The sequence below is a fragment of the Semicossyphus pulcher genome, unplaced genomic scaffold (assembly GCF_022749685.1).
Source record: "Semicossyphus pulcher isolate SPU_LCO1_2020_fin unplaced genomic scaffold, fSemPul1.0.p SCAF_10, whole genome shotgun sequence".
NCBI lineage: Eukaryota > Metazoa > Chordata > Actinopteri > Labriformes > Labridae > Semicossyphus > Semicossyphus pulcher.
In genome coordinates, this window is record NW_027211604.1 from 22,538,302 (window position 1) to 22,560,738 (window position 22,437).

Sequence of the window (22,437 nt, forward strand, 5' to 3'; positions counted from 1 at the left end):
TAATCGTAAGTATTTTTCCACTGTGGGAAAATACTTTACTTTTACTCAACTAAAAAATCTGAGTACTCTATCCTTGTAATAAAAAATTTGAACACGGATTTACATATTGACAAAATATACAAGGCTATGGATATATTATACAGGGCCAGTGGTGGAAGAAGAACTAAGATATTGTACTTAATTAAATAATAATAATAATGACAAAATTGAAATAGGCAACATCCCAATGTACAAACACTCTATTACAAATAAAAGTCATGCATTAAAATGTTAAACTTAAGTAAAAGTAGAAAGTATTTTCACCAAAATATACTTAATGTGTCAAAATAATTTATATTTGATTATTGTATAGTAAATATTGATGCATTAAAGTGTTCACTTTGGTCAAGCAGCTGGTAAAGTAGGAGCTATTACTACTACTATACCACTGGGTGGCTTGTGAATAAACCAATGACTGTATGGAATAAACCCACAGTGTCAATAAAGTTTTATCCTAAATCTTCAGTTGTGGTGTCCTGCCTGTATGAAGTATTGTCCTAGGGTATAAACTATTTTAGTTTTCAATTATTTAAAAGAAAATATCATTTATATGTTTGTTTTGTGATTTCTTCTGTATGATATGGCTGCATTAATAAAGCCGTCTGCTCATCTAACTTTAGGTGGCAGCAGTGCGTCTGCTTACCCTCCTAAATCACACGAAGAAGGAACTCATCCATCCACAGGCCAGCCGCTGCTAGTTAGCAGAAAACATAAACACTAGTACATCTCTGGGGAGATCGGACTGTTTTAGCTGTTTAGCTTAGGTTTTCTTTGTCGCACTTTATTGGAGCATACTTCCAAGATGCGGTAGTTTAGCTAAACGTCGTATAGGTCAGCCATGTTTGTTTGGATCGTGGAATTACAGAGGCCTTGAAGCTGCCCTGCTAACGGATGTCATAGGAACAGCTAGCTTACAAGCTAAGCTAACAACATCCTTTGCAAAGGTAAGCGCTAATCCAAATAACAATGTTTTACAAAGGTTTTACTCCGTGCTCTGAACATTTTAAGATTGCATTTAACGTGTTTTATGTTGCATGGATTGTAGAGATATATGATAAAAGCGTAGAACCAAAACGTTCCCTGTGTCCCGTTGTAATGACAGAATTTGACCCACACAATACACAACAAAAAGTATCTTTTGTTGTCCTCAAATCACAGAATCGGCTAACACAAACGCATGGGTTTGTAACTGTTAGGGCACATAGTTTCTCTCTCATATACATTATTATTTTCGCAGCATTTAAATTCAATAATAAGTCCACTTTTGTCCGTGCTTGGCCTTGTACGCCCACCATGGTTTGTAGTGAGAGGCCCATTGGTGGGCGTAACTGGTCAACAATAACACTCAAAAAGTAAAGCCTTTATTGTTTATTATGATAGCTCTTTCATAATTTAGCTGATTTTTGTCATCAGTAATTATTCCCAAACTCATCTCTGTTTTACAATTCAAAGATGATTCAAACTGCACTATGTTCTGCTAATTCGCTAATTATGCAAACTGCACTTTATGCTCCTGCTAAAGTTTGCACATGATTCATCTTGAACATTTAGTGCCACTTCATCAGTGTATTTGCACGTTAATATCTCTGTACACTGTAATTGCACATTTACAACTGTGAAGACTTTGTGGTACATTAACACCTCTACCTCCCTGTAATGTTTTTTTTTTACATTTAAGTTATATGTCATATATTTTAGATTTACTTCAGTAGGTTTACTTTTCAGATATGTTAGTTTATATTTTAGACAAATATAGTTGAGGTTATTATGTATTAATGCTGTTAGAATCCCTGGAAGTATATATTCCTTTCTTTCTTTTGGTGTTAGGGTTATTTTTACTGTGTATTTATTTTCTCCTGTGCTGTATTCACTTTAGTAACCTGCTGCTGTAATGCCACAATTTCCCAGTTGGGGATCAATAAAATATACCTATCCATCTATGAATATTGGTGTAATCCTGCAGTATAATGAAACTACAAAAAGTATATTACATCTGCGGTCCAAAAAGATATCCTTTTGCTCCCCTCCTCTGCTTTTCATCCCCCACATTACATCCCAACAAGCTACCTTTTGTCCTTGATGCATATTGCATAATAGTCAATTTATGCTAAGTATTGCTTATTAGCAGACTAATTACTCACAGCAGTGCTTCAAAAGAAAAGCGTCTTCATATGGAATAGCTTATTCCATTAAATATAAGTACCCTTCATTAAAAGTAAGCCAAAGACCCCTTTTGGAAAGCAATAATTAGCTCAAGCTGGGTGTATTCCACTTATCTTAAAGCATTCATGAATGAAAGATACTACTTATAAGGCAGACCGTTATGATAAAGTTAATAGCTCATAAGTTGATCGTAATATTGATATTACTTCAATGTATCCTTACCACATTAGACATTAGCACAGTTTCAGTAAACAATAGCACAAGCACATGAGCGGTTTTTCTACTTGTCATAAAGTGAATTCTGAAATAAACGTCCACTTTTGTAAAGTCATTTTAGGATTTCATGATGCCTTCCATAATCAAAATAAATGACCGTAAATGTTTTCATTACTTTGAAGCGCTTGAGAAAAAACAATAAAGCAACAGGCAGCAGAATAGTTTCTCCTTAAATGTTGAACGTTAAAAATGATTGCCTTCTATTTACCCAGACCATGATTCAGCTGGAGAAACCGGTGCTGCCTGGTACCATGCCTGTGGTATGGCCCACCATCCTTGACCTGGGCAGGGATGAGTGCAAAAGAATTCTCCGTAAACTGGGTAAGGTGATGCAATACAAAAGACATTCTACAGTTTACAGTACTTTTGCATGCTTATTTTATACAAAGTTGGGACAATAAATCTAATGAGAGAATAAAATTAGTGTTTTATTGATGAGAGTGAATCCACTCTTTAAATGTCACATTGATCATGAAAAGTTAGACGTAAACACTCTGGATGCAGTGCTCTTTATGTTTGTTTATTGTGTATGAAAATAAAGATAACAAGAATACCAACATTGCCTTGTGTTCTTATGTGTGTTTCTGTTTACCAGAGCTGGAGGCGTATGCTGGGGTTATCAGCGCTTTACGCGCCCAAGGAGACCTGACGAAGGACAAGAAGGACCTGCTGGGAGAGCTCACCAAAATCCTTGGGTATTTACTTCCTACATATTTTCAAACTTGAAGAATTAGAGAAAATACTTTATAAATTTTTGCACACAAACTTGCTTTCTTGTAAAATGTGCCTTACTTTTTCATCCACCACCCCCTCCATCCTACCAGTATCTCAACAGAGCGCCATCGTGCAGAAGTCCGCAGAGCTGTCAACGATGAGCGCCTCACTACCATTGCATATCAGTAAGTGTACCTGTCACTGCCATTTAGGAGTGCCATTCCTCTTGTGCAGTACCCATGAGCATGTAAAGACACGTAGAAAATAGAATAAGCTGATAAAAGATGTATTTGTCTTGTGTGCTTTAACATTTGTGGATTAAATGATTGTAAATGTGTGTCACTATCGGGCCTTCAAACTGAGTAGATAAGGTCTACTTTACCAAATGTCTATGTACTGAACAGTGCATGACCTCTTTTTCAGCATGTCGGGGCCTAACAGCTCATCCGAATGGTCGATAGAAGGACGAAGGCTAGTTCCTTTAATGCCAAGGCTGGTCCCTCAGACAGCCTTCACTGTGACTGCTAATGCTGTGGCAAGTGCTACAGCCAATCAGAATGCCTCGCTTTTACTGCCAGCTGAAACTGGGAACAAAGAAGGTGGGCCAGCATCACTGTGTATTTAAGTAAGGATGTTTTGAAGCTGTTCAGATGTTGACTGACATGGTTAATATTCTTCCTGCAGTTGTTGTCTGTTACTCCTACACAAGCACCACCTGTACCTCCACCAGTGCTACAGCGACCAGCGGCACCATCGGAGCGACTGTGAAATCACCGCGACCACCCAGTCCTTCATCCAACGTGGTGGTGCTGCCCAGCGGGAGCACAGTCTATGTAAAAAGTGAGTGTCAGCGCTATGAAATTAATGTAAAAATTATGTTATTATGTTATTATTATGTTATGTAATTATGTTACCAGTTATGGAAAGGGAAATTAAACAGACAGAGTAGCAGCTGAAAAAGTGACTGTAGAGAAATGTTTTGTCAGGATAGTTGTTTAATTAAATTAAAAATTAGAAATTTTCAAAATTATAAAGAATTGAGGTGTAAAAAAATGCACTCGTCAGCCTGAAGGGGGCAGTAAAAGGCTTGTTTTCTTATTGTCAAGGGATTTAAATATTATTCTTGCATCATGAACATAACTAATGCATCCATGCAAACTCATCCTTTTTAAAGTGTATGACATCATGGTGCTGCAGGACAAATGATTCTGAAATCCCCCCAACAATGCGGAACTTATGCCAGCTAAGATTTAGACTTTCTAATCGTAGCATCCTGCAGGATCTGCTGCAGTAAATGTGAAAATACCACACACATACTACGACCAATGTTTGCGTGCATATTAAACAACTGGTATTCAGTTTGTTACTGGCTGATATATGAAGAAAATGAGAAATAGAAAAGTACATGAAAGCTGTTTCTGCAGAATAATAACACAAGAGTTATACAGAAATAGAAAACCGTCACCTGCATTTGTGAGATTTACTAATTCGTAGAACACAAGAGAACTTGCAAATTAGGATTTAAAATTGAGATCTGGTTTTGACCTTTTTAAGGTGTTTTATGTGTTTTTGTTGGGCCAACTGTGGATTTTTGTTCACCCCATAAGGCCACCCGAGAGTGGGGCTTTGCTACTTTACTTTTTTACAGTTTTTTTTAACATCTTATAGACAAACTTAAATTAATCAATAATGAAAATAACTGTTAGTTGCCGCCCTAGAAAGAAAAAGTCACTCACTGCTGCTGTATCCTGAATTTCCCTCCACCTCTTCCCTTGTAGGCGTGAGCTGTTCCGATGAGGACGAAAAGCCTCGCAAGCGAAGGCGAACCAACTCGTCCAGCTCGTCGCCGGTGATGCTGAAAGAGGTCACCAAAGTGTCCCCTCAGGTGTCCAAGAACATCACTGTGCCTGTGAGCGGTAGTCCCAAAATGAGCAACATCATGCAGAGCATCGCAAACTCCCTGCCGCCCCACCTGTCCCCGGTCAAGATCACCTTCACCAAACCTACTATTCAGACCACCAGCACCACCACGCAGAAGGTGACGGAGGGAGATGTCTTCATGTATATTACCATTACACATTTTTCTGCACAAATATATGAGGGTTAAAACGGCTCCTTTTTATTCAGGTGATCATCGTGACGACTTCTCCCAGCTCCAACTTTGTGCCCAACATCCTGTCCAAGTCTCATGCTCACAACAACGCTGCATTGTCCAAGCTGGGCTCCTCCTCCATCCTGAACGCGGCCACACAGAAACAGACGGTGGTGTTCCCGGCCAGCTCCAACCCGGCGGCCAACACCGTCGCTGTGACCACAGTGGTCTCCTCTACCCCGTCTGTGGTCATGTCGACTGTCGCATCATGTAGGTCCCTTCTTTGCTCTCTTATAGAGCTTTTAAACAGCCATTTAAATAAGTCAGTTACAGGAAAATCATCTATCTTCTTCTATCAGCATTTATTTATCTTCATAATTAAAGCATTTATTGAGACATGCAACAGATTCAGAGCATTTTACTGACAACCTCTGGGAAGAATATTTGTCTCTTTAGCTACTAAATGCTCCACTATGTGCACTGTACCACTTTGACACCTGAGTCTCTGTTGCCAGCATGTTTGAGCAGCTAGCTGTGTTAGCATATTTAAAGCATACATTTACCAAACATTAAAAGCCAGGAGAGCAGCCGTTCCTCCAGTCGTCTTTTAAGTCTCACTGTTTGTGTTGACTGTTGTAGGTGCTTCAGCCGGAGTGAAGGTGGCTTCAGCCAGACTCCCTTCACCGAAGACCATGGTGGGCTCCCCCGCTCAGATCCTGGCCCAGTTCCCCAAACAGCAGTCACCCAAACAGCTGCAGCAGGGCTCACCTTTAGGTGCTGCGAGTATCAGCCAGGCCCAGAGCTCCAGCAGCTCACCTGGATCAAAGCCCACAATCCAGATCAAACAGGAGTCTGGTAGGACTTTTTCTTTTGTTCCGTCTTTTTTCTACCTTATCAAACTTTTTCATTATTTCTGTTCTATCTCTTTCTTTATCTAATTTTCCTGCCTTTGTATTTGTCGTTTGCTCCATTCTTTCTTACTGTCTTTCTATTTTTTGTCCTATATAAAAAAATCGTCTTATTTTCCTCCACAGGGGTCAAGATAATCACCCAGCAGGTTCAGCCGAGCAAAATCCTGCCCAAACCTTCATCAGTGGCTTTGTCCAGCAGCAGCTCGTCCCCCATCATGGTCGTCAGTAGCAACGGAGCCATCATGACCACCAAACTGGTCACTCAGCCCACAGGTGAGTGATCCAAAACGCAGCTTATAGCCTTTAAAACACCATCAAATCTCGAGAATATATTGTCTTGCATAATATCTTTAAAGTATGTTTTGTCAATCAATTTACTGTTGTATCCCTTACTTTGAATCCAATCAGAGAATATATAAACAAGGCTTAAAATCTATTTAAAGCCAATTTCTTATGCCTTATTAAATCCTTGATGCCAGAGACTTTTTAGACTGTTAAGGTTCAATACCCAGACCGAGCTATAAAATGGTAACGCCGTATGTTTGTATGCAGCTACCCAGGCCACCTACACGAGACCCACTGTCAGCCCCGGTATCGGTGCCAGAATCTCAACCTCCAGCAGCGGGACCACCTACGTGAAGACCACCAGTGGCAACATCATCACCGTGGTGCCCAAGTCTCTGGCCACTCTGGGCGGAAAGATCATCAGCAGTAACATCGTCTCTGGTGAGTCCCCCACGAAATCTATTATCACAGTTATTGTACATAATCTGTGCAGTTTAGTTTATATCAGTTCTGGTTTAATAAAAATATTCCTTTGCTGCAGGCACAACCACTAAGATCACAACCATCCCCATGAGCTCCAAGCCGAACGTCATCGTGGTTCAGAAAACCACAGGAAAAGGAGCGACCATCCAGGGACTGCCGGGCAAGAACGTTGTCACCACACTCTTAAACGCCGGGGTCAGTCTAACATCGCTCTTTGATTTTTAGTATCTACTTTACTACTTACTTACTGCTGTTTGCATTTAGATATGCTGTAGTGTAAACTATGTACCCTGGTTTGTCTCAGGGTGAGAAGGGCCTGCAAGCTGTTCAGGGGACCAAACCAGCGATCATCACCGCCTCCAGACCCATTACCAAGATGATCGTCACCCAGCCCAAAGGCATGAGCTCCGGATCCCAAACCACCGCCACCAAGATCATCCCGACCAAGATCGTCTACGGCCAGCAGGGCAAGACTCAGGTGAGACACGTTTCTCCTTGTTTGTACTGTTCGTCTTTCTTTTCCTTACTTTATTTATAGAAAAAGTGCCTCCTGACCTTTTTATTACAGTGTGATTCCACCTCAAGAGAGTCAGCAGATTCAGATGTTTTCAACTAATATTGGATTTAAGGCAGAAAATTAGAGCGATTAGATCCTGGCGAACCACAGGCCAGTGAGTTCATCATATGACTGTGCACAGACATCAAGTCTTATGACCGACTGACTGAAACTGGCATTTTAGTCTTCTCAAGAAAGAGACTTGTTTTCTGATGACCCCTGCGTGACATGTTTCTAGAAGTGAGATCTAGAAATAAATGCAAACATGCATCATTTTAAACAGAAAGAGAAAATCCCCCTTTTCTGTAGGTGGACAAATGAATACCGGGGCTTTAACTCTGACCTTTCCTCTTCCTCTATCTACTTCCTCTGTTCAGTGTTATCAGTCTTTAGTCATATGGAGACTATGAGTCGAAGAGACAGATAAGTGAAAGTGTTTGCCTCTTCCCTACATGTGTCTGACTCGTGATATTAAACATATATTGCAGGACTTTTTTTAAACACCTATTGGGGCGCCAGTTACCAGCTTCTCCCTTGTACAGAGGATCAGTCCTCGTTGTGGACGCCCAGGTTCCACTCCCACTCTCGGCCCCCTGCCGCATGTTGTTCCCACTCTTTCTTCCCCTGTTTCTGTCACTATCCACTGACCTCTCTTTCAGTAAAATCATAAGAGGCCAAAAAAAAGAAACAGACGCCTGTTTAGATATATTAAGTACTGTAAAATCTGGAATATCAGGCGCACTGGAATATAAGACGCAGTCTGTTCTGGGGGATAATCCTTCTAGCTATAAGGGCGGCAGTTGAGCTATAGTAGTGTTAATTGTTGTGAGGACAGCGGCTGCCCTGGCGATCATGACGGCGCATCGTCTGGGTAAAATACTGTAACACAATAAAACACGTCTCTGCATTTTATACTGGTAAATTGGTCACACAAGTATAAAGTACGCAGCCCACTTTTTAGATGTGAAAAAATGTATTAAATGCATCTTATACACCGAATTTTACTGTGACATTGACAAAAGCTTAAAAGTAATAATAATAAGGATATTTGAGAAATATTGATTTTTCTAGTACACACATTATAAGGCAAAATGATGTACATGTAAGGCAGAGGACTATTTACATTCAAGAGAGACATGTACAAACTGTTGAACCAACTGAAACTTAGCTTCTTAGGATCCACTGTTCAACCATCTAACTTTTAGCTAAAACTAACTGCCATTCTCTATGAACCAGGGCGAGCCGTGGGAAAAAAAAGGTTGTTGCCTAGCAACGGGTTAAACGTCACTGTTCATACGTCTTCCCATTTCCTGAGCCTTTTGCACAATGCTCACTTGACATGAGAGAGATACTCCAAAATCTATCTGGTTTGGTTTTTATGTTGTTGTTGTATTTGGCTGACCGCCGGGGTCAGCCCTGCAGATGGGTCTGTATGTGACTGACTGACTGACTGACTGACTGACTGAGTGATGGTACTTTCAGAGCCGTAGAGACAGAGAGAGTCTCGACATCGCAATGGCGGATCACGGAGCATATTGGACCTCCACTGATGCGACTCTCTGTCTATACGGCTCTGGATACTTTGTTCGGGGAGTAGGCGGGGCTACTTCTCCGCTGCTGGTCTGCTGTCCTCACCACCGTCTGCAGCACGCACCTGCTTTCCTTGTAACACATTGCCCACAAAAGCGCTCATTGACCTAATGTGGTCAGCCACACACTAGGTTTTTTTGACCTAGTCTTGTTTTTTCAAAGATTTGGGCCTTTTATGTCTTTATTTAGAGAGGACAGTGATAGTGTTGGAAACAGGAGAAGAGAGAGTGGGGGATGACACGCACCTAAGGGCCGAGGGTGGGAGTCGAACCCAGGGCAGCTGCATCGAGAACTGACCCTCTGAACATGGGATGCAGATTTAACCGCTGAGCTAAACTGGCTCCCCTTCATCTCTTGCTTGTGTTTTATTTGTACCGTGCCATGTTTAATCAGTGCCCGGTGCTGTCTTCTGTTGAGTGAAAACAGTAACCACTAACGGTGCTTATCAGTTCCTGGGGATTTTTTTCATTTCTGTTTTTAAAGTCAAGATTGGTTCTATCGAAACGTTTACATTTCTGACAAAAAGCAAGACTGAAAACTGTAACTGAAACTGTATCAAATGATTTAAAAAGAAACGCCCACTGACAGTGGTAACTGAAGTGATATTTGACACTTCTCTTGTCTCTCAATCTTCCCCAGTATTTCTTTTCAAATCTGTCGGGAAATTTAAATTCAACACAAAAGGTGTCCTGTTATATTCTATGAGGGTAAATTCCATCACACTGGTTTCCAGGTGTTTTCTGCTGCTGTGGTACCTGCACACACTCAAATCACTGATGGATTAAGAACAATGATATCTACAGATATCTGTTTGCTTTGTGATTGTGATTGAGTGAGTATTTAGATGTACATTAATATTTTGTAATTCTGCAACAGAATTCTGCTGATTACTTCACCTCTTTACACCAACAGTGTGTCATAGTTTCAATATCAAAGTCACCAGTGCCGTTTAATTATAGCAACAATTCACTTCCTGTTCCCAAGATCAAGGGGAAATTGAGGTCGGTGAGTCATGCCTAGTATTCAGTGTACAGTTCGTACAGTGTTCAGTACCCACATGATGATGAGCCTTTTTGCTGTCTCATTGTGGTTTGTTGCAGTCTGAAAATAACCTCAAATCTTGATCCTTGCTCTGCTATTTGTGTAAAGTACTGAACACCAAATAGCTTCAGATGCCCGCGCCAACCCTGTGTGAGTGTGTGAATGTGTATTAGATGAGTTCCAATGTCTGAATCCATTGGCTATCGTCTGGCGATAATATATCCTCCGAGACTGACGGCCAACTTTTCGGGGCTTCTGGTGTAGCCAGCGGTTAGCGATAAAGGACTTCCGGCCAACACTTTCTTTTCTGTGCTAGGTTCTGTGCTAACTTGGGAAGTGAGAATGGAGGTGGAGTTGAGATACGACTATTTATAAAGATTATGAAAAAGCTGAACTGTCGTCAGATGGGAGCCTGGATGGCATTACTGCAGATCCGCCCCCAAAAACAAAGGCACTACAAGAGGAAACCAGAACACTTCCGATACCAAAGTTCAGTCCAAAGTTCAGAATCGGAGCTATACTCGTGTTTGCGTACACCGTCTGCAACATGAACGTAATTCTTCACATACTCGGTACTACGCGTGTTACTGGAGGATACCTAAAGAGGGCACACCAGAGAGCTCAGGCCATATGCAATTACCGTATGTGCACGGTATAAACAACGGACATGGCGACACTCGAGGCGGTTACTATGATGTTAATTCTGAGATCACAGCTCTGTCCCGTTTGGAGGAAGTGCACAGCTGATTCTTCAAACAGATGGAGGGCACACATGGCAGCCATCATGCGCATGCTAATGCATAACTAAAAGCATGTATATCTCCGGCCTTATTGTTAAACTCAGTGAGTAGTCAGAGGGCAAGCAGTCTAGTACAATAAATCCCTAAAAGTAAAGGCTAAATGGTTGAAACATCCAGCTTTCGCCAGTTATTGCAACATTATGCACTTTATATACTTGAAACTTCCATTGTAAAATAATTTCAGAATAACCCATTTGGAGCATGATGGTTGAAGTAATTGACCTTATCTGATCAGGCTGAGGGGGTCCACATCAGTTAAAAAAGTTTGGATCCACTGCTTTAAAAACATTGTTTGTTCCTTTGGTTTCCTTCCAGGTTCTCATAAAGCCTAAGCCGGTCTTCCAGACAGCATTAGTCGAACAGACCAGGCAGCTGGTTACTGAGACTCTGCAGCAGGTGACCCGCTCAGTTGACATTGGTCAGGCTCAGAGCTCAGGACAGGACGGGTCCACGAAGGACGAGTCGGGCAGCTTAGGAGGCGAGGCCCCACATGGCAGCACTCAAGGTAAAAGACACGCTGTTACTTTTGCCAATATGGGAACTTCAGGCTGGAGGCTCCTTTAATTTCTTCCTGATTGTTCCTGCTCCTCCTCAGAGCCTCAGCCTGTAGTGCACGTGGTCTCCTCCAGAGAGCAGGATTGGACAGAACAGGAAATATCCGTGGAGTCCAGCCCGACTATAATCTACCAGGAGGTGTCTGCTGGGGAATCCCAGTCTGCCACCTCCACCATCAAAGCCCTGCTGGAGCTGCAACAGACAACAGGTGAGCCTTTATGACACATTAAGGCTGCAGACGTAAAGTGGAAAAAGAGGAGGAACTAGAAAGATGACAAAAGAGCCAGAAGACAAAAAGCTTGCGGCTCACAGTAATTCTGTTGGGTTTTTTTTTTACTTTCACAATAAGCTCATTGGACTACAAACCTGTGTAACTGGGTTGATGAGTAGACGGGCAGAGTGAAAGATTTCGACAGAATATTTGGAGGCGGGAACAGTTTACAGACTTGGAATTTGCCTGTTTGGGAATGCACCTCTTTTGTACAACTCAAACATCTGAAGGTGATTTCCCTAAAGGTATAATTGTGTGCAAGAAACCAGAGCAGTTCAACGAGTCCACTTATTAATGGATGAATGGTCCAGTGTTCAGTCTAATCACCTTGTGATTTCTTGATGCAAACACAAAATGGTACAGTTACAGTAGTGGCCCAGACAACTAGTGTCTATTCAAAGATGGTTCATATTAGAAGCGAGCGTTGATCTCCAGACAGTGTTGCATGTGTGACGTCCACAGTTGGCTCTGGTTCTAACTCTTGATTTTCCTCGCTCACGGTCGCTTTCCTTTTCAGACTGTTTGCTTCATCTGAGCGTCCAATTTGTTTCTTTTTCTTTGGATTTTCACTCCTTTTGAAGTTGTATCTGTAGTCATCGATTTTTTCTTTGTTTGTTCAGCTATGGTAGATTACTATTTACTCGCAACACTTGCAGAGCCCAAAAAGCAGCCGCCTAGCTCCGCCTACCCTCTCTGGCAGACCAACCACTGCTGGGTGATGGAAAAAGCGTCACTAACCAGGCACCAGACACTCAGTCACCATTGTGTAACCTCATTCGGCGATAGATAGTGACTTAACAGACATTTATTTAAATGAAAATCTTTGAGATTATTACTTTAAGGTGTCAGAAAATAGTGAAAAATGTGAGTATCCCAAAGCCCTAGTTGACATCCTCATATGTCTTGGTTTGTCCCCAACCAACATACATTCAGTTTACTTTCATAGAGGGTCAAAAAAATCGCATTTAGACTTTTTCAGTTACTCAAAAATACTCAAATCAATGAATCATGCAGACAGTTGGCGATTTATTTCATTTTTTGACAACTGATCAATCAAACAATGTCATTAAGAGCTGCATATGTGCTTAGTGAGAACAGAAAGCTTTGAAATGAATAGTCAATGGTCCCTGTTAATAACATCAGTGAAACTCAACACTTCCTGTCCAGATGTTTCACATTAAGAGCCTTTCAGTGGCTCAAAGGGCTTAAGACCTTTTTTCCCTGGTCGGCTGTCTATATGAAACACATGCAGGAAGTGTTGAGTGTCAGTAGTAGTAGCATAAAAAATCAGCAAATTAGAAACAACTGGAGTTAATTAGTGAATATGAGCTGTTCAAAAAGTGAATTTATGACTGATGTGATTGGGACACTATGATTAAGTTTGAGTCCTTCCTCCGAGCAGTGAAGGAGAAGGGAGAGTCCAAACCCAGACAGCACACCATCGACCTGAGTCAGATGGCCGTGCCCATCCAGCTCGCCCAGGAGAAGAAACCAGAGTCCCCCAGACCCTCCACCTCAGAGGCCGAACCCAGCACTGAGTACGTCCCACCAGGTACGCCACTCCAGTCTGCTACGTGACGAAACTGTTAGTGTGTCAAAATGTCTGTCACAAGTGAAAGTCCCACAGTCAGAGTTCCCCTTGAGTAAAGAACTAAAATGTCTATTATGTACTCAAAGGAGGAAAGCATGGCAATATCTGCACGTCATCTGAATCGTCTGGTAAAGGCATTATTGACTCCCCGTCCATTACACACTCTTAATAATATGACATAGAAATAAATATGGTTACCTAGAAATATTGGCAAAAACCCAATATCTTATGTCATGTTAGATGAAGTACCAAAATTGAAAGTCCTCATGCAAGCCTATTTTAAGACGATGTGTAATATATCACTGACATATAATAATGAATGCATTAATATATGTGCATTACTAATGTTGCAGGTGGTAAAGAATATTATAAAACAGTTAGTTTCGAACAACTAATCTGATTGGATAAGAGGCATTCCATAAGTGGTAACAACATCTCTGGGACTTTTCACTCTGCGTATCACTCCACCTCCGCCAGGTGTTCTGAATACTGTTAATACAGCAGACCGTGTATGTCTACATTAATCAAGCTGGCACCTCTGAATCACACAGCAGACTCTTATTTCACTGGTTGATGATGAATTAAAACAAACAGATAAATGTACGTGATAAGAAACAGCTGATCTGTGGTAACCTGTAGACAGAGTGCAGGAGAATGTTTGGGTTGCTTAGCAACAACAGTCTAGATTCAGTTGAGTTTGGAGCAAAAAATGTCGTCACTGTTTGCTACTATTTGCCGCTTGTATAAAAGCAATATCACACTTGTGCTTACGACCGAAACACCACAACCTCAATTTTGATATTGCTTAAATTTTCAACTACCATATTTCCTGCTGGTAAGTTTAATCCTTTGTAATACATGAGTTCATTAGTTATTATTTGTGTAAAAAATATGAATCTGCAAAATAACTGAGGTTGTCAAATAAGTGCATTGGAGTTAAAAGTAAAGTAGCATAAAAGGGATATACATGTAAAAAGGGTTAGTTACAAGTACCTCAAAAGAACTCAAAATGTACTTATTTTCGATACTTTTCACAACTGAAATACAAAAATGACGTATGATGGCTTCCTTCCTTTTTTCCTTGGCAGCTCACAATTTCAGTGGAACAAACTAAACTTCCAAAGAAAGCCTCAAATTTGAAAGCATGAAACACACACTTGTGTGCGTGTGTGTGCATGTGGGTGTGGGTGTGGGTGTCGGTGTGTTTAGTCTGTCTTGAATTGAATACACTCCTCTGACAGCCTACCTGTTCCCCTCCTCCTCAGGTAAAGTCAGCAGGCTGGCTGTGTCCACAGAGGGTGATGACGTGGTCATGTCCTCCAGTCAGCAGCTGGTGAAGCCCTTCAAGAGTAGCGTCAGCCAGGTGACCGTGGTAACCAAACCGGCTGGTGTCCCCTCTGTAGCTGCAGCATCGCACGTCAGCCACACGGTGAGGAAGTTTCAGAGCATGACTTAAGACTGAGATAGAGGGGCTAAAGTGAATCTTTCTTTTTACTCTTTTACTTCTGTAAAATATCTGTTGTTAGGACTAATTGGTCAATAAGTAAACAGAAGAAAGAGTAGATACATAGAGACAAATAGCTTAATGAAAACTAGACGATACATGGAATATAATTAAGTGTCCATTTAGTTTGAATGTATTATTCTAAATGTGTCAGAGCTCCAGATATACTCATTTATTCTATTTTCCTCCACCTGACTGTTATTCTTCAAGCTTAAATGACCAGTTTAACAAAATTATACAACTGTTGTTATTCAATTTTCACTTGCGGTATTGAAGCATTTAAATAGTTTTTGGGTTTCTGTGCGCTGGTTTTGAGATTTCTGCCTCCACCCTGAACAGTGGAGGTGAGAGGGAGTTCAACAAACCACTGTGGATAGCCCACAGAGCACACTACTAATAGTTTTCATGGGAACCCACGTTCCTCAGAAATACTTAGTCAATTAAAACTCTAAACAGAGCATTTGGGAAGAATTTCCCTTTCGATAAATAACAACATTTGGGTGAAATGGCCCCTAAGATCATTTGGTAATTCACTTTATATAAACGTAATTACAGTTTTAAATGTTCTTGTGCTCAGAAACCTGCAGTATTTTACCAAGCGGTTAGTCTTTCTACTGAGGTCATACTGCATGTTAAAAGATGAATTTAAGTATTAAACAAAAACAGTGTTATAGCAATTATGTTGTCAGTGCTTAGAAATACACACACAACATTTAGGTTTCATTCAGATTATTTAACAGATTAGCAGAAAAATAAAAACTTGGCAGACTCCAAAGTTCTTATTTATTTACTGTCATAGAGATACGAAGAATCATTCACAATTTCGATCACAACGGGAGATAGATATGAGGATAATAAATTGATTTTGTGGACAAATCCTACAAATATATGTTTATTGATTCTGACTTATCAGAACCTGAAGCACAAATACTTAAATATAAATATTTTTTCCTGCGGAAATTTGGTTATTGCATTTGCTCTGATACAGCCAAGAAGCATAAAGAAATATAAATACAAGTAAGTAATATGTAAACAAAACAATATATGGAGAAATAGGAATAGAATAAAATATAAGCAATAAGAAGAACATGTGCATCCAATATAAGAATATATGAAATATGTACAGATATGTGCATAGAGCAGGGGTCTCCAACAGGTAGCTCGTGGCCTGGAGCTCGCCAAGAGGTTCACAGACTCTGTACAAAAAATCTGACGACAATAAATGCACCTTTAAAGCCTCTGCCCACTTCACTTCAATCAAATACACAGATGTCCCACCCCCTCCAATACAAAATAATAGGATAGGCCTGTCAGCTGTCAATAAAAAACGGTGATGCTCATGGAGAGTTTGTCAACGTCTGAACCTAACCAACCACAGCAATGTTGCAGCAACTTCCATCGACAGCTCGGGGTTAGTTATGCTGTACGCTAGTTGAGCTAAAGTGAGGAGTTCGGTGCTGTTAGCCTGTTTAGCCAGATTTATGACGGACAATGAAGGTGGCCACGCCAAGAAAAAGCAGGAAACATACTATTTCCATGGGGAGTGGGAAAGTAAGTTTTTATTCGCGAATGTGAAGGACAAGTGTGTGGTCCTCATCTGTGGTACCAACGTTTCAGTCGACAAAAGAATCAACATGGGGCGCCACCAGCAATCACAGCGATGCAATTAGGTCTTGGCCATTTAATTTTTCGCCATTTCGCCCCTAAGAACTGAAAAGGGCCCCTAAGCCCAGATGTTGCTCTCAAAACTTGAACATTGCTTGTCTTGTGTTTCATCTTAACACCATGTACATGCCATATTGTATCCCTACATCTGCAGTACCACTGTCAGCTTCAGGGGTAAAGAGTCCTTCCCTTGATAACACCCCTCACTAACCCCCTCCTGCCTGTGTTTCAGCCTTCTGACTCTCAGGGTAAAACTGAGACGGTGTTAGAGGTGGGCGAGATGGAAGGTGACACCTTGGACCCTCAGACCGGTTTGTTTTACCGCTCCAGCAAACTAGCCACAGAGCCTGTGAAGCAAACCCCCCACTCTGTAGCTGCTCAGCCGCCTCCTGTGAGCCAGGCAGAGCCTGAGCCGAGCCGACACCACCCACCTGCCTCCACCCAGCCTCCACCGCCGCCTCCTCCACAGCTGCATAGCAAACCTCAGATCAGCCAGACCTCGTCCTCCTCCACCTTCCCCTCCACTCCTCCTCCAATCAAGAAACTCCCGAAACTACATGTGCAGACTCAGCCCAAACCCCAAACCCTAACCCAGAGCCCTAAAGACAGACCTGTGGCTGCTCCAGCCCAAGCCGGGTTAAAGGTCACAAGCCCGGGAACACCAACCAAGCCCCTGGTGACGCCGCAGCTCCCGAAGCTCCAGCAAGCACCCACGTCCCACCATAGGCCCCTACACACGCCCATGTCCCACCCTCCTCCACTGCAGGCGCACCACCCTGTCAGCACAGAGAAGACGGCCTCCAGCCAGGTGAGGGTTTACACAAACACAGTGCAGCACTAACAGGAGGAAGAATAAACATGTGGGGAGTTGTTTCTTTTGATTTCATCACTTCAAAGTGTTTCAGTGTCTGATGTAACCAGTTTGTGTAACAGCGCTGGGCTTTTAGGGGTTTTCCTTGCCATCCTTTCAAATGCAATAAAGCTTTTGTCATGTTTACCTTGAAAAGGCCACAGACTGATAAGCGGTTAGAAATTGATCTATTACTGCATTAATGCTGGCTGCAGCTGCTGCTGCCTTTCTCTGTTTTATGCCACTTACATGGGAAAGACTTAGAGTTAGTTAGTAGTCAGTAGGTTGCACATAATGATATGCACAGCGTCACCCCGTCCATTAACGGGATTGGCTCCTTAGGTTTGTGACGTCTCAAACCTGCCAATCTGAAAGCGTGTTGTTCAACCTGTCCTTGGTACACTGCAGTTTAAAAGCAGACAGGCCCAGCCATGGAGATGACTGCTTATGTTGTCCCTGATATGTCTTGTAGCACATGAAGAACACCACATGGAGATGTTTACAAGGTTAAACACTTGATTTTCACTGGAGGGGGTCTTGAAGGCTTTTAACTGAGGCCCCAAGAATGATGACGTATGAGACACTTCACAATTGTTGTCTCGCAGGCAGGACTGTCTTAAAAAGAATCGTGGCGGCACCTGTTTTATCTTTTTTAAAACAGCAGAAATATGGTGTTCAAGTAACAAAGTTATTTCCCCTGAATGTGCACATGCATGTATTTGATTGCCCAATACAGGACCTTGTTGGACAAACATTCTCTACATCTTCATTTATTGTTTTTGTGTTTTCTCCTCTTTAAACATTTTTCCCTACTGCAGCCGATCATCACACAGAGCGCCACCGTCACAAAAATCACCTTCGGCAGCTCCCACCACTCATCGCCGGTCTTCAGCAGCGGAGAGGCCACCGCCAAACTGATCCCTGAATCCAGCTCCGGACCTTCGGGAGAGAAGCCCTCAGTGTCGGACATCCTGAAGATCTCCATGATGGAGGCGGAGATCGACCCCAGCACGGAGCCCATGGTGGTGGATTCCTCCAGTGATTGTGGCCCTCTGGGAAAAGCTCTGGAGGTCCAGGCCGTGTCAGGCACGCTGGACTCGGGCCAGTTCATCAGCAGCTCCGGGTCCGCCATGCATCATTCCCACACGAAGGCCCAGCAGTTCAGCTGCATGCCGGGCCTCACAGCACAGAGGAGCAAAGAGGATCTGGAGGTCATTGAGGTAAACTAATTAAAGTAATAAATAACAGACAGCGAGGTTCCGATTGATTTGTGTCGATATGTCTTTTACACATCTTATTAACACGTATTTATTACTTAGTCATCATTAGATGGTTGTTTGCAGATACACAGGCTCCAGCAATTATATTATATTATATTATTATGATATCGTATCAGGAACTGACTGAACGACAAATGTGTGACTAACACATGCAGGTGATTCCTCAGTACTCCATTCTGCCAGACTCCAGCCAGTCCAACGTGGTGGTGGAGCCCAGCGGCTTCCTGGAGATCACCAACTACACTAGCCAGCAGCTGGAGGAGGACAGCCCCATGGAGCAGGAGGTGGACAGCAGCAACGACGAAGCCGCTGCAGCCAGCCCTGCGGACCAACCATAGATGCTGGAGACACTTACGGGAGCAGAAGTGGCTTTGAACAAGCAGTCTCATGATTTGTTTTTGGCCTTGGATGCAGTGGACAAAGACTTTTCGGCTGCTTTTTTCTGTTTTAATGTAAATATTAGTTTGCTCACGATAAGCATTTTTAGCTCGCTACGGCTAATGGCACATGTGGTTTTTATTGCCGGTAAGGAGGGCTGGATTTAAAACGTGGGAGCGGAGTGAAAGGATTCAGTGCAGCCACAGACAGCTGGAAAGCAGCCAGTCCAAACAAACAGGATTTCATTATTCCAGTATATTAATATTGATACTTTCAGGACTTTGTGAGACAGTCGCTCATCCATGAAACTGATTATTTGGAGTTTTTGGCACTGTGCCTTGTGAATATGTTCTCCATTTCAGAGTCGGAGCACTGCAGGCCGGCATTTATGTTCATCGTCCAGAGTTTCAAATACCTTCTCTCCATTAACAGCTTTGGTATCTCAGATTTTTGTACAGAGACTCTCCTGTCAACAGACTCCTTATTTTGATGCCCTGCAGGTTTAACCTACAGATGAACACTATTTTCCTTTGACTGAGGCGCAACTTTGCAACAGTAAAATCTCTTAAAACACTGAAGGGATTTCACTTTTCAAAGCTGTTGCAGACTGAATTTCTGTGTGGAACATGAAGCAGAACCAGAAAAGAGTCCTGGAGGACGGGAAGAGTTCAACACACAGTTTGTGTTCCTGCTCATTGTAACTGATGTAAAAGAAAATGTACTTTTTTGTAAGATATATTCTAGAGTTCAAGAAGTTGCTGTGAGAATTTCCCTAACTATGAATTTGCTTTGTGCATAGTGTGTTTTAAACTATGCATTTCTTTTATACCTTTTCAAACTAGACGACTAGTTGAAAGAAAAATGTTTAATCTGCAAAATAAATCATCTGAGTAGAACGTGTCAGTTTATGAGGTTTTATTGGTTTAAAAAAATGAGCTTTTGGATCAGAGTGTGCATTCTTCAATTAATGAAAGAAAAATGTTTTAAAAAATCCCCCCTAGACTTAGAAATATGGTTAATTACTAATTTTTAAACAAACAAGTTAGAACACTTTGATGCAAATGTCGCTGGTTTGAAAAGTTTACCTGCAGAACACAAGGTGCTAGGATCCCAATTCATACACAGTCTAATGCAGTATGCCCAAAATAGCAGGATGTGCTACTACATCAGGTCACATTTTGCATTGCAATGGGTCATTCTAATGCACAAGACCTTTTGCAGCAGAGGAGAGCGCAAACAGGTGCACTTAACACTGCAAGAGATGTACGACGAAGGGGATCGAAGTCCAAGGGGCTATGACGAAGTAGGTACCAAATGTCTTCATACTGCAAGCAAAGTACGACAAACAGTTATAAAAATAAAAGTATGTGATTTTAAAAGTGCATGAAGTGCCACTGATGCACCATGGGGATGTGATGTACGCAGGCAAAAGAAGTCTGTTGTCCATGCAAGAGCTCAGCGTTTCTTAAGATTTATTTTTCAAAAACAAGCAAACAAACAAAAGAACAAAGAAAATCATGGCTCCTGCTGCCTCGCTTGCGCTGGTAAAAAAAAACTAAAAAAAACATAGGCCCACCCCTGTGCATGCAGGTCCACTAACACCTGTGTAACTTAAGGTGCCCACAGTGTTACGCCAATTACCAAACAACATAAAATACTAATTTTGCAAAAACTAAATAACAAATAATAATTATTAAACTTAGCAAAAGAATATCAAATATCTAATTTAAATAAAGCAAACGTCGAGAATAATCCAACATACTTATTATCAGTAAACTTAATACACAACTAAATACTAACAAGTAAACAGCTCCGACAGTCATCTTCAGCATGTTAGCATGCTGATGTTATCTGTTTTCTGTCTTATTTAACAAATCTCTTATGTCCATTTGGTACAGTTCTAAGATGTGTAAGCAAATACAATTTAGACTCACTGAAACGTTCAAATTAGAAGTCAAACCTCCCAGTTATTAAAATATGTATGTGACATATTTTAATGTGTAGCAATATAAGTAAATATAGGTTACACTCTGACAGGAGTATTTGCTTTTGCTGGGATCGAACCTGTTATTTTTTCATCTTTACAGGTCTCTGTGCTGCCCAACTCATGAACTTCAACATATTCAAAACACCAGATCAGGTTTTATAAAGTTTTATGAGCAATTTTTTGGCCCATACGACCATTTTATATCTACTTACACTTGGCTTGATATTGACTTAGTCAGCCAAAAAAACATATCTGGAATTTATGGTGGCTCCTACCGGCAGAAATAAAAACATATTTATTGTGTTATAAAGACCATTTGAGCCAGTTTTGAATGTTTATTGGACAGTGGGCTGTGGCGTTGGAGGTTTTTCTCTTGGCTCTGGACACTTGTAAAAAGCCTTAATGCACACTCCCTGCTACAGTCCAGCTCACCACTGGCTCTTTTCCAGCTCATGTTGAATGTGATCCACGGGGCTCCTGGGGGCTTACATCCAGCACGCAGAGTCTGATTGGTTGGCCTCGACCTGAAGACATGTGGCTCTGTTTAGGAGCATGCTGACTTACCGTCCCTCCACCCTGCACCGCTGTTTGAATAATGCTGCCACAGTCCCAACAGATCGCACAGTTTACTCTGCTGACTCACCTGACCGAGAAACAACTACACAGAACAGTGTGCATGACAACTGTTTTTTAAGGAAGAAAAACTCGAGTCAGTCCTTGTTTTTGGGGTGAAATATCTCTAATATTTGTTGTATGTAAAAAAAAAAATGTTTGTCTTTTATCTTGTGCCACCAAATACAGGTCAAAATGTACACTTGTCCAGCACTAAGCTTCCGCCTGTATGTGCAGATTATACACTGTGTAAAAGAAGTGGACATAGCGGCTGTAGCGTCCCTCTTTCATTTGTGGACTACCAATTTGAAGCCACAAGTTTGGGCTGTTGCCATCTTGGCTTTTGAGCCAGAAGTGACCAGACGCGTTGGTTAGGGAGGAGAGATGCCGTGACCACGGGATCCATTATGGTTGACCACTGTTTATTCTGATAAACACATTGTGAAACCGAACCTCCGTGTTATTTCTCGAGTCCACTCCAGCTCCCACACAATAATAAATAAATAAACAAAACATATTATTTTAGTTTGCTGTAACTTTAAGCTTACAACAATCACTTTTAAAACACCTAGACAAGACATTTTTCCCTTTAAGCTCTCATCTGGAAAGCTTCATCCGTCCATCAGCAAAGTACAGATAATACAACCTTTTCGTTAAGTGTTTCTTTAAGATCCTAAGAAACAAACCAAAGTCCATCTGCCTTTGCCTTAGAGAGTAGACATGCAATATGATTAAAACGATCAACTTCTTAGGAAACACTCTGGGTGTAACAGGCGGGTAGGAGTTTCCTCCAT

At 41.7% G+C, this 22,437-nt stretch overlaps 1 protein-coding gene across 1 annotated transcript; it reads left to right on the top strand.

The window, feature by feature from the left end:
- Window positions 1-732: 732 nt before the first annotated feature.
- On the top strand, window positions 733-19,940 carry emsy (EMSY transcriptional repressor, BRCA2 interacting). Its single transcript, XM_069677186.1, has 20 exons — window positions 733-983; window positions 2,691-2,799; window positions 3,074-3,173; window positions 3,303-3,377; window positions 3,616-3,791; window positions 3,877-4,032; window positions 4,971-5,230; window positions 5,320-5,554; window positions 5,924-6,139; window positions 6,319-6,468; window positions 6,748-6,921; window positions 7,022-7,158; window positions 7,268-7,441; window positions 11,266-11,455; window positions 11,546-11,713; window positions 13,179-13,328; window positions 14,633-14,796; window positions 16,769-17,344; window positions 18,205-18,606; window positions 18,822-19,940. The coding sequence occupies exons 2-20, from the start codon at window positions 2,694-2,696 to the stop codon at window positions 19,002-19,004; spliced, it is 3,792 nt and encodes a 1,263-aa protein (XP_069533287.1). The 5' UTR covers window positions 733-983; window positions 2,691-2,693; the 3' UTR covers window positions 19,005-19,940.
- Window positions 19,941-22,437: the final 2,497 nt, after the last annotated feature.